Source organism: Furipterus horrens, unplaced genomic scaffold (genome assembly GCF_987537825.1).
Source record: "Furipterus horrens unplaced genomic scaffold, mFurHor1.1.pri manual_scaffold_7, whole genome shotgun sequence".
In the NCBI taxonomy this organism is placed as follows: Eukaryota; Metazoa; Chordata; class Mammalia; order Chiroptera; family Furipteridae; genus Furipterus; species Furipterus horrens.
Window position 1 is genome coordinate 27,616,767 of NW_028327177.1, and position 13,717 is coordinate 27,630,483.

General features: G+C 35.9%; 1 protein-coding gene across 1 annotated transcript in view; it reads right to left on the reverse strand.

The window, feature by feature from the left end:
* The window catches only part of VPS13B (vacuolar protein sorting 13 homolog B), a 714,607-nt gene that overhangs the window by 271,252 nt on the left and 429,638 nt on the right, over positions 1-13,717 (reverse strand). The window contains exon 31 of the mRNA XM_090283521.1: positions 9,095-9,298. Within this exon, the coding sequence (XP_090139647.1) occupies positions 9,095-9,298 (204 nt within the window). The remainder of the gene's footprint in view (positions 1-9,094; positions 9,299-13,717) is intronic.

A 13,717-nucleotide genomic window follows, 5' to 3' on the forward strand; every position in this document is an offset into this window, starting at 1 on the left:
CTCCTGTGTTGAATCGACATCTTGTGATGACGCTGAAGCTACAGAGCCTGGGCAGGGTAATATGGAGGGTCTGCTGTTGCCCATGCAGCAGACCCCCCCTCTCTTCGCAGCTGAAGGGTCCAAGGGAAAGACGGAGTCGATACAGCTTGGGTTCAGGTACGCCGCAGGAGTTGCCGGTGTTGACTACAACGTTAAACCGCCTTAGGGACTCCGGCTCCGGATTTTCTGTCGGGGTTTACTCCCTTAGCCTTTCCCCTGAAGAGGTATGCCGCAAGGCAGCGGAGGTTTTTTGGAGTCAGAGTTTTCCTTCTCTGATATACCAAATATACTTTAGTAAAAATAAATAAAAATAGAACCTTGGAAACCAAAAATAAATAAATATAATTTAAAAACTATCTCTTTATTATATATCAAGCATCTTCTCAGATCATAATGGCTTGAAAATGGAAATCAACCTCAAGGAAAAAACTCAAAAACATCCAAACTCATGGAGAGTGAATAACATGCTATTAAATAATGAATGGGTTAACAATGACATCAAGGAAGAAATCAAAAAGTTTCTGGAAACAAATGATAATGAACACTCAACAACCCAAAACCTATGGGATACAGCAAAAGCAGTCCTGAGAGGAAAGTTCATAGCAGTACAGGCATACCTAAAAAGGAAAGAAGAATCTCTAATAAAAAATCTAACCCTATAACTACAAGAACTAGAGGAACAACAACAAACAAAGCCCAGAGTGAGTAGAAGGAAGGAAATCATCATGATTAGAGCAGAATTAAATGACACAGAGATCAAACAAACAATTCAAAAGATCAATAAAACCAAAGGCTGGTTCTTTGAAAAGATAAACAAAATTGACAAGCCTTTTACCAGGCTCATCAAGAAAAAAAGAGGAACCAAATAAATAAAATCAGAAATGAAAAATGAGAAATCACCACTGATACCATAGAAATACAAAGGATTGTAAGAAATTATTATGAACAACTGTATCACAAGAAATTTTAGAACCTAGATGAAATGGACAAATTTCTGGAAACATATGATCTTTCAAAACTGAATCAAGAAGCAGCAGAAAGCCTGAACAGACCAATAACAACCAGTGAAATTGAAGCAGTAATCAAAAAACTCCTGGCACACAAAAGCTCTGTACCAGATGGCTTCACAGTTGAATTTTACAAAACATTTAGAAAAGAACTAATGCCTATCCTTCTCAGACTAATATTCAGAAATCAAAGGCATTTCTGCACACTAACAATAAAATAGCAGAGACAGAAACTAGAAAAAAAAATCCCATTTACTTTAATAACAAGAAAAATAAAGTACCTAGGAATAAACTTAACTAAGGAGGTGAAAGACCTGTACTCAGAAAACTATATAACACTCAAGAAAGAAATTAAGGAAGATACAAATAAATAGAAGCATATACCATGTTCATGGATGGGAAGAATCAATATCATTAAAATGACCGTACTACCCAAAGCAATTTATAAATCAATGCAAAACTTATTAAAATACCAACGACATATTTCACAGACCTTGAACAAATACTTCAAAAGTTTATATGGAACTAAAAAAAGACCCTGAATAGCCACAGACATCTTGAGGAAGAAGAATACAGTAGAAGGAATCACAATACCTGATATCAAACTATACTATAAGGCCACGGTAATCAAAACAGTCTGGTACTGGCATAAGAACAGATATATAGATCAATGGGACAGAATAGAGAACCCAGAAATAAACCCAGGTCTGTATGGTCAACTAATATTTGACAAAGGGGAAAGGAACATAAAATGGAGTGAAAAGAGCCTCTTCAACAAATGGTGTTGGGAGAACTGGACAGGAACATGCAAAAAAATGAAACTAGACCACCAACTTACACCATACACCAAAATAAACTCAAGGTGGATCAAAGACTTAAATGTAAGCTGTGACACCATAAAAGTCCTAGAGGAAAACATAGGAAGAAAATTTCAGATATCCCACGTAGCAATATTTTCACTGATATATCTCCTAGGGCAAGGGAAATAAAAGAAAGAATAAACAAATGGGACTACATCAAACTAAAGTTTCTGCTCAGCAAAAGAAAATATCAGCAAGATGAAAAGGGAACCAACCATATGGGAAAACATATTTGCCAATGATACCTCAGAGAAGGGACTGATCTCCAAAATATATAAAGAACTTATACTACTCAACATGAAGAAGATAGACAACCCAATTAAAAAATGGGCTAAGGACCTAGACAAACACTTCTCCAAGGAGGACATACAGAGGGTCCAAAGGCATATGAAAAAATGCTCAACATCACTAGCCATCAGAGATGCAAATAAAAACCACAATGAGATACCACCTCACACCAGTCAGAATGGCCATCATCAACAAATCAACAAACAACAGGTGCTGGCGAGGATGCAGAGAAAAGGGAACCCTGGTGCACTGTTGGTGGGAATGCAGACTGGTGCAGCCACTATGGAAAACAGTATGGAATTTCCTCAAAAAAGCAAAAATGGAACTGCCTTTTGAACCAGCAATTCCATTGCTAGGATTATATGTGAAGAATCCTGAAACACCAATTTAAAAGAACCTATGCAACCCTATGTTCATAGCAGCGTTATTTACAATAGCCAAATTTTGGAAACAACCTAAATGCCCATCTGTAGATGAGTGGATCAAAAAACTGTGGTATATTTACACAATGGAGTACTATGTAGCAGAAAGAAAGAAGGAACTTCTACCACTTGCAACAACATGGATGGAACTAGAGAGAATTATGCTTTGTGAAATAAGCCAGACAATGAAAGAAAAATACCATATGATACCACCTAATACAGGAGACTAATGAACAACACAAACAAATGAGCAAAATTGAACCAGAGGGCATAAGCCTATGATCTCATTACCTGAGTAATGTCTGTACATATAGGCCTCACTTAATCCTGTCTGCATCGCTGCTTCCTGAGACTCAACAGTTTGGCTGAACTAAGTGGCTGGAATACAACAAGGATGCCAGCCTGTTAAACCGAGCATGGTGTTGTCTGGGAACAGCCAACTGACCTGGAGTCTGCACAATCCTTCTCCATGTGGGAAGGCCACTCTCCCCTCCACACCCCCACTCTTATTAGGGATTTCTTGACCCACAGGTAGGTAGGACGATGACCATGTCCAGCTTGAAAGCAGCTAGAGGAGTACGAGACCTTTGCCCATTGTCCTTTGTAAGATTATAAAGGGTCTTAAGTCTGAGAGAAGGGAATTGTTACTTTTTATTGTTATAAAAAATTAATTAATTAAAAAAATAATACAGGAGGGTGGGATTGCTGGGGGAGGGCGCCACTGGGCGAAGGGGAGCAAAGGTGAAAAAATTGGAACTAGTGTTAACAACATAATCAATAAAATATACTTAAAAAATAAATAAAAATTATCTCTTTTCAAAATCATTCAATTCAAATAGATGTAAGTCACTTTAGGCATTAATCTATGAGGTATGGGAATTAGACTAACGTGTAGAACTCTGCTCAGGTATTAGCTTGACACACAAATTAAGAGGAAAAAAGTGATAGTTTTCAGGTTGAAGAGTAAGAACAAAGAAAATGCTTTTATTCCACATGTTAATGATTTCAGGTACAATTCTGGAAAGAGCTCGTGTTTTATAAATCACTAATCAAAATATGCAAGGGCTGCTGTTAACATTTGGGTAGTAACTATATTTCAAAAAGTAAAAATAGGAGATCAACAGACAGAAGGAATAGTCATAATCTCTCAGAATTAAGGCCAATAATACATGCTTCAGGGACTTTAGTATCAACACAAAATCAATGTTACCAATCCTGTGAAGTACAGGACTGATTGATTTTAGGAAGAGGTCAAATTCAAATTAGGCTTGCTATGCAAATATAGTAACAAGGATCTAAAAATATCTTATGTGGGGGAGGGGTGTCTACAGAACAGTATATATAAATTTGACACATGTGTATCAAAATATTTAAACAAGTGAATATGCTCAAACTATTTCTCTGACAATGACAGTTTGAAAGAAAAATTACCCAAGGAAATCAAACAAGGTTGATGGTAGGGACAAATAAAAGTATTATGATAAAAACTAAATGACTTATTTTTCATGTATATTTTTAAGTCTATTCAAATTATGTCTTTAAATATTATAAACAAGATAATTACATTAACTTGGAGAATTAAGGCTTACTGGCATTTTCATAAAATTACAAAATAAACTTCCCATCCCCCATGCCCTGCACTAATCACCATGTAATCTGAATGTGTAAGATGCATGTGGAGACATCAGTACAGGTTGTTTTAGTGCTCAGCACTTCATTTCCTCAGATTATAAAATAAGCCCAGATGTAGTAAAAATGGTGGCTAAGAGAAAAAGAAAAAGTGATTAACAAGGAACTTAAGCAGAAATGTAAGGGGCAGAGCACTGAGTAGAAGAAAAGTACGTGGATACAAACCAGGGTTCTACACTTAGCTCTATTTTAAGTACCATAATACAAGCCAAGAATGTTCCCCGCTTAGCTTCTTGTAGTGGTTTCATTCTGCAACAACTTGCTAATAAGAATAGTTTGGAGCTGGGAGAGAAATTTGTATGAGATTTGGAAGGTGTCAAGGAAATAGTAGCCAATATACTCTTTAAAGTCATGCTGTTTTCAATGTAGTGAAATTCCGAGGCGGAGGTGCCGACAGATTCCAGCTTGTCCTCACTCTTTCCCACTCTGTGACCAGCTCTTCTTCCTGACCAGTGGCCCTGCTGACCAACAGCAACTGCAGGCTCACCCCTAGACTTGGAGGCAAGAGCCTCCTATGGACTTCAGTCTATCAGCCCCCTGAGGTTCCTCCAGCAGCTGGTCCATGCCACCCTTTCCAGATTCCCTAGGGAGCTACAAATTTTTTACGCAGGGCACAGGGTCAGGAGGGTTGGGTAGTGATCTTTCTCTGATCCGCCATCTCCCTTTTTTAGACCCTCAGCTTCTTAAAAGTTGGATAAGGTCTTGTTTCTAAAAGAAATCTACATGCTAAAACACTTACAGTGGTTTTGCTGACCTGACTGAACCCTGATGTATTCCCTCAGCTGAAAAATTAAGATTTTGGAAGCAGAAGACCTATCCATTTTAGAATTTGATGATTCTTCATGCTTAATCTCCCCTGCTCCTCTGTCCCCAACATGCACGTATAAACATACTATGATTAAAGACAAAATCTGAATAATGTACTCAGGAGGAATGAATGAAAACTGTGATACTTGTTTGGGGTGGAAACAAATTATTCTTCACTGGGTAATTATTTTACCTTTTGAATTGTACCTTTAATACCCACTGAACAACAAAATAATTATATTAAGGTCTTGTTTATATTTCTGTCAAGATTAATCAGCAGAACTAAGCTATATCAGATGTAAAAAAATTTTGTGTCATTTGAAGACACATTCATTAGAATTACATCATCAGAAACACTCATCCAGTCATGTGATTTGTGAGCTCTACTTAATAATCTAATAATTCAATGTTTGACTAATTCACTCAAATCCTTATTAAGCACCTATTATGTGCCAAGCATGATATTGTGTCTGAGTGTTCAGAAGTAAATATAACATGCCACATTTTCATACTCCTAGCTTTTTGATCTACTGTTTTCTTAGTTCAAAATGGTCCATCCCCATTCCTGCCACTTATCCTCTGTGGAAACAAATTCAGAAGCTGTGTACTCTGTGAAACCTTCCCTGACAAACCTCCTCATTTCTTTCTTTAAATTCTCTATTTTGTACCTAAGTGAATTTTAGATGAATTTGTTTTGTTTATGTGTTTGTCACATTTATTAGCCTGAGATGTCCTATGTGCATGGAATGTGTCTATCCTGTTTTTTATGTGGCTCTTCTGTAATACTATTTTATAATTATGTCTATCATAGCACTTGCTACACTGCACCCTAATAGTTCATTAGCTAGTCTGTCTTTTTGATTGGAGGCTGAGCTCCGTAAGAGAAAGGCACACATTAGAAATTATTTTATTTTGTTTCTCTAGTGTAAAGACATTCCATAGGATACACTGAACACTCAAATGTCTGTTAATTTTTGACAAGGGTGCCAAGAACATGCAATGGGGAAAGAACAGCCTGTACTAAAAAACGGTACTAGGACAATTGGATATCCACATGCAAAAGAATTAAGTTGGACTTTTACCTCACACCACAGATAACAACAAACAGACAAAAACCAAAAACCAACCTCAAAATAGACCAACCACCTAACTACAAGAGCTAAACCAATAAAATCATTAGAATAAAAACACAGGCACAAATCCCCATGATCTTGAAGTTGGGAATGGATTCTCAGATATGACTTCAAAAGCATGGGCAATGATAGAAAAAGACAGATGAATTTATCATCAAAATAGAAAATGGGCAAAAGACTTGAATAAACATTGTTCCAAAGAAGATACACAAATGGCCAACTAGCATGTGAAGAGTTGCTCAACATTATTAATCGTTACGGAAATACAAATCAAAACCATACTCAGTAGGACGATGATAGACAAGAAAAAAAAAAAAAGGGTTGGTGAGAATATGGAGAAATTGGAACCTTTGAACATTGCTGGTGGGAATGCAAAATGATTCAGCCAGTTCTTGGAAAACAGTTTGGTAATTGTTCAGAAAGTTAAACACAAAATTACCACATGACCCTATAATTCTACCCTTAGGTATATCCCGAATACCTGAAAACTGGTACTCAAACAGGTACTTGTACGCAAATGCCCACAGCAATATTCTTCATAAGAGTCAAAAGGTGAAAATAGCCCAGATGCCCAACAGATGAATGGATAAACGAACTATGGCACTTATATCCAGCAATAAAAAACAATGAGGTATTAATACATGGTACAATGTGGACAAACCTCCAAAACATTATGTTAAGTGAATGAGCCAGACACAAAAGGTCAAATATTATATGAGTCCCTTTATATGAAATATCCAGAACAGATAAATTAAAGGAGCTAGCAGATTGACGGCTGCCAGGGGCCATGAGGAGGGAAAGAGATGCAGAGAAACTACTTCATGGGTAAAAGGTTTTAGTTTGGAGTAAAGAAAATATCTGCAACTACATAGAGTTTGTTGGTGGTTATAGATAGAGATGGTGCTTACAAAACATTGTGAATGCATATAAGGCCACTGACTTGTTCACTTTAAAGGCTAGTTTTGTTATGTGAATTTCAACTCAATTATTAAAACATACACACACATGCACATGCAAACTGTTTATTAAATAAATTGAGGAATGACTAGCTGAGATATGACTGAGTTAAGGCTAGATGGTCATAAAGTTTCCAGTGAAAATCAGGTTCATCTTTGTTGATGATAGAATTGGGGTTTTTAAGAAATGAGTTTTTAAGCTGGTACTATCTAAATCTGGAAACTGGGTGAAGGGGAGGAAGGAGAAAACTTGATCCTGGCTGATATTGGTGTTTAGAGATTAGGAGTGCTGTACTGGATGTGTGGTACACACCAGATCCTCCCTTCAGGACCAAAACACGTATCACCCGCAGCTTCTGGGACCACAGCCTACTGATGCCCCAGTAACTGCATCCCTCTCCTGAAGTGCACCTTGCTCATTTGTGGGAGATTCTTCACACAAATTTATACCTCTTCTTAAAGGCACATTCAGTCACTTGTCAATGAAGGGCTATAATTATTTGTTTTATATCATGAAAGCACTGTTAGTTATAAATCAGTGGATGGGATGGTGTTGAACTCTGTTCTTGGGGCCTAGCCAATATATATAGATAATTAGAATTAAATATGCTGAATGATATTAAGAGCACACATAAGGGGAACCTAACCTTCTTTTGTGGAGGCTCAGGGAAGACTTCCTGGAAAACATAAGGGTTACTCTAAGACTTGATGAGGCAATGAAAAGGGTGGGTTAAGAGAGTTCCAGGCAGAGAGAAGGCCACATACAAAAGCCTAATGGCAAGTGGCAACCACATTTTAAGAAAGCTAAAGAAGCTCATTATGAATAGAGTACAGCGCTCTTAGAAAAGAATGTGGGTACCTGAAAAAGAAGAACGTTATAAAAAGCGAGGCCGACTACCACGCAGTATTTGATTTAGGCAAATTATTCATCGTGTCTAGGCCTCAGTTACTTTATGTAAAATGAAGGAAAAGAGTTCTTACCTCTATAATTACAGTGAAATTAGGCAAACTGATAAACATGGAATCTATTATTAATATTATCACTATAATTAATGCCAGGACATGGATAAATACAGTTTTGGTGTCAAAAGGGCAGAAACACACACACAAAAAAATCAGCATTGCAAAAGGCATAAAACAAAGTCTACATAAAATGTTTTAAAGAAATCCAGTCAACAAACCACCATGGTATGCTATCTACAACAAATGTTGTTGAACCTTATAAATTAAAAAAAAAAAAAAAAGAAAAATAACTTTCTTAAATCATAAAAATTGTTTACAACATACCATGTAATTTTTTATAATACAAAAAGTATGTTTAATGACCAAGTACCTTCGTTCTAGCAAATAATTCTATCCTTCTGATGAAAACTATGAATAATAGCCCAGGTAAGATGGCCTGTCTCTCTATAAGTCTTACAGCTCACATTCAGGACTAATTCCTTTTTAAAATTTTTCTGTGAACATAGCTGCTTTTAGTTAAAGTGGACTTAAAACAACCAACCACAGCCTTTGTTGCTTTTCTCCTCTTATTATTACAAGCAGGAAGGAGACTCAAAAAAAGAAAAAAATAAATTCTGACCTTGAATCAAATGGATTTCAAGGAAAAATGTGAATGTATCCTTAGCCTGAAGTAGAACCTTTCATCAAGTAGCAAGCTTTTAAAAAAAGGCTGACACAATCTCAAATTTGTAATAATTACAGTGTAACAGTAGGATTAATAGGTTTTCCAGTAAAATCATGAGATTCAATTAAAAACATATTTTTGTTTGTCATGAAATGCAGAAGCAATACCAAAACATTTTGGTGAGGAATGCTAAAGATTTTATCACCAATAGCTTTCCTGGCAATGCAATATTAGAAAGTACAGAAAGTTTCTCAATCATTTCCTACCTGCTGGCCATATTCCACTCCAGAGCTGGATTCTGAGAATTTCTTTCACTCTCTGTTAGCACCCCTCCTGTACCACTTTCCTTCTCTGGTTTTAGTTGATCCCACTGAGCTGTACCAATATTGATGGACTGCAGGTCTATTTGGTATTGTCTATCTTCAATTTCTGATCCCGGGTCTCGAAGGATTCCTAAGTTCAAGGCTCTCCTGTAATGGCAGAGAAAAAAAGTAAACAGATAATATCAATCTTTTATGTTTATTTTGTTCACTAACATATTATCATCAGTTTTCTTTGGATTACTGACAAATACACTGGGTTAATTAAACCTGTGAGGCAGATATTGGAAGGTTACCTCAAATTTTGACTTAGGGATGTATCCAAAACTTATCACTTATAGTAATCTACCTTATAATGATGTATGGTATTCCCAGCTCTGACTTCACTTTCTACGAAGCCTTTCCTGATGACCCTTCCTTCAAACTCTCTCCTTCTCCCTCCCAAATCCGCACTCTTAAGGTCTCTCCATATACAGTAGTACAATAACATTACAATGATTTGTCAATCTGTCCCAATATATCATAATCAGTAAATGCTGTTTCAATTCATTGATTTGAACTGACATAAATCTTAAAAAATCTCTTTCCACAGCATTAAAAGAACACACAGGACACTTTGGATTCAGGTCTACAAAAATTCTGGCTTACAGCCAATCTTGGGCAGTTGGTGGCCTTGCCTACTTCTCTAGATGATTTTTCCAATGTGAAAGGTGCATTTACTTGTTTTAATCTAGCCAGTGCTTTTCAATTTTAAATACAATTCCTTAAACATATTGTAAGGTGAACTACAATACTTTAAGAATCCTTGAACCACCAACTTACACCACACACGAGAATAAACTCAAGACGGATCAAAGACTTAAATGTAAGCCATGACACCATAAAAGTCCTAGAGGGAAACATAGGCAAGAAAATATCAGATATCTCACGTAACAATTTCTTCACAGATACATCTCCTAAAGCAAGAGAAATAAAGGAAAAAATAAATAAATGGGATTACATCAAACTAAAGAGTTTCTGCTCAGCAAAAGAAAACATCAGCAAAATGAAAAGGAAAACAACCATATGGGAAAACATATTTGCCAATGACATCACAGACAGGGGACTGATTTCCAAAATATATAAAGAGCTGATACGACTCAACATCAAGAAAACAAACAACCCAATTAAAAAATGGGCAAAGGACCTGAACAAACACTTCTCTGAAGAGAACATACAGAAGGTCCATAGACACATGAAAAAATGCTCAACATCATTAGCCATCAGGGAGATGCAAATAAAAACCACAATGAGATTCCATTTTACACCAGTCAGAATGGCCATCATCAACAAATCAACAAACAACAAGTGCTGGCGAGGATGTGGAGAAAAGGGAACCCTACTGCACTGTTGGTGGGAATGCAGACTGGTGCAGCCACCATGGAGAACAGTATGGAATTACCTCAAAAGATTAAAAATGGAACTGCCTTTTGAACCAGCAATTCCACTACTAGGATTATACCCGAAGAATCTTGAAACACCAATTCAAAAGAACTTATGCACCCCTATGTTCATTGCAGCACTGTTTACAATAGCTAAGTGCTGGAAACAGCCTAAGTGCCCATCTGTAGATGAGTGGATCAAAAAACTGTGGTACATTTACACAATGGAATACTATGTAGCAGAAAGAAAGAAGGAACTCCTGCCATTTGCAACAACATGGATGGAACTAGAAAGAATTTTGCTTAGTGAAATAAGCCAGGCAAAGAAAGAAAAATACCATATGATATCACCTAATACAGGAAACTAAAGAACAACATAAACAAATGAACTAAATAGGACAAAGAGCAGAATAGCAGTCAATAGGGCGGAGGGGTGGGAGAGAAGAGGGATAAGTAAGGGAAGGGTTTAGTCAAAGAACATGTATAAATGACTCATGGACATGGACAACGGGGAGGGATATGATTGCGGGAGAGGGGGTGGGTTGGGTGGGGGAGGGAAATGGGGAGAAAAGGGGACAACTGTAATTGAAAAACAAAAAACAAAAACAAAACAAAACAAAACAAAAAGAATCCTTGAAAAAATACTAATTGTATTTTTGGAAATACAATTAGTACTATATTAAATGACAAACAAAGCAACCTAGCCCAGAATGAAAATCAAACTTTCTGTTCCCCTTGGCACATGGAAAAACTACATAAATCCCAAGATTACAAGCACAAAAACACTGAGTTTCATCAGCATTTTTCATTTATGCTTGAAATTCCCCATATTTTGTCTTGGCTTTATTCTTCCCATCATCCATCTGCAGAAAACATGCCTTTCCACAGGTTCTTCTTTCTAATGGAAAAAGGATTTGTCTATTGAGCAACAGCCAGATGCTTCAAACTGTGCTAATTGAACATTTTCAAACTAAGAATCAAGATTGGAGAGTTTATCTCTGTTTGTTTGCTCTTGAAATTAAATGATATATTTGTCCTTTTAACCTGAATTAAAGCTCAGAGAAATTTATGGTATTTGCGTATATACATCCAACTTAAAAGTTAATTGCAAAACCATTTAAATCTTGAGTTACAGAAAATGGGGAAGCAAAAGATTCATGTGAACTTTGCTCTCAGTCCTTCTGATGACCAGAAGCATGGAAAAACTAACTTCTTTGTGCTTTAGTTATTTCAATATTAAGACTAATATAGAGATAAATAAAATAATGACTCAAAATTAACTATTCATAAAGAGGGCAATTATAAATTTTATGATGATTCCTGAAGCACATTATCTTATATCATTCTGCGTGAATACTATACCTAATCATCAACTAATCATAGATACAAAGGCACCAGGATAAAACAAAATCCAAAAAAACTATAATGAAACCTATAAAGATAAATGTACTTCAATATTTCCAGAGTCAACTGTTTCCAAACTATGGAATATTAGAAACTCTGAATGAACCTTCTAGCTGAAACAACTAAAATGCTTAAAAACGATTTAAAATATCTTTTTAAATACATCTCAGAGCTGGCAACAAAGAACAGAAGCTGCAAAATCCTTCCAAAAAAGTGAATCTAGGAACACTAATAAATAAGCACACAAAGCCAGCTTTCTGCTGATAACCGTAGAGGAAGAGATAAAGCTCAAGGGCCACCCAAGGTGATAAATCTATTTACTGGGAGACCAAGCTGGTGTTGCAAAGGACACTGTCAGTAGTGAAAAAATAAAATAAATAAATTAAAAACAGCCTTCCTAGGAAACTTTTGGTGACAGAATAGTTCTGTACCTTAATTGTGATGATGCTTACATGAATCTGCATATGTGATAAAATGCATAGAACTATGCACACATATATCCTCACAAACACAAATGAGTGCATGTAAAACCGGTGAAATGTGAATATGGTTGTGGATCATACTGATGTCAATTTCCTGGTTTTGATATTATACTATAGTTATGCAAGACCTGAAACAGTAAAACTCCTAGAAAAAAAACAGGGGTATGCTCCTTGACATTGTTTTGGTAATGATTTTTTGGATTTGACACCAAAAGCAAAGACAAAGAAAAAAAAAAGCAACAATAAACAAGTGGAACTATATCAAACTAAAAAGCTTCTACAAAGCAAAGGAAACCAGCAACAAAATGAAAAGGTTACCTTTGGAATGGGAGTAAATATTTTCAAACCATGTATCTAGAATATACAAGAAATGCATACAATTCAATATTAAAAAGCAAATGTCCCAATTAAAAGTGGGCAAAGGATTCAAACACTCATTTTTCCAAAGATATAGAAATGTTCAACAGGTACATGAAAGGGGGCTCAGTATCTTCAATCATCAGGAAAATTCAAATTAAAACCACAATGAGATATCACCTTACACCTGTTAGTATGTCTATTAGCAAAAAGACAACAGAGAACAAATTATCTGGTGGGATGTGGAGAAAAGAAAACCCTTTACACTGTTGGTGGCAATGTAAACTGGTACAGCCACTGTGGAAAACAGTATTGAGGTTCCTCAAAAAATTAAAAAACCAGAACTACCATTGAATACCTATCCTATTTGAGTCTATGCCCAAAGGAAGTGAGATCATTATCTCAAAGAGATATCTGTACTCCCATGTTCATAGCAGCATTATTCACAATAGTCAAGGTATGAAAACAACATGTTTATTAATAGATGAATGAATCAAATATATGTATTATAACATATATAATAAACCACATATTCATATAACAAATACATGGTATATATAACATATATGAAATATTTTTCAGCCTTAAAAAAGAAGGAAATCTTTTTATTTGCAATAACATGGATGTACCTGGAGGGGAATGCAGTAAGTGATATAAGCCAAAGAAAGACAAATACTGCAAGGTATCACTTATATGTAAATTTTTTTAAAAAAGCCAAACCCATAGGAACAAAGAATAATTTCTTAAAAAAAGGTTGCTAGAGGCTGAGAGAAGTAGAGAGAGATTAGGAGAGGGCGCAAACTTTCAATTACCAGATGAATAAGATCCAAGGACCTAATGTATAACCTGATGAGTATAGTTGACAACACTGTATTATATGATTAATTTTAATAAAATAAGTGAGT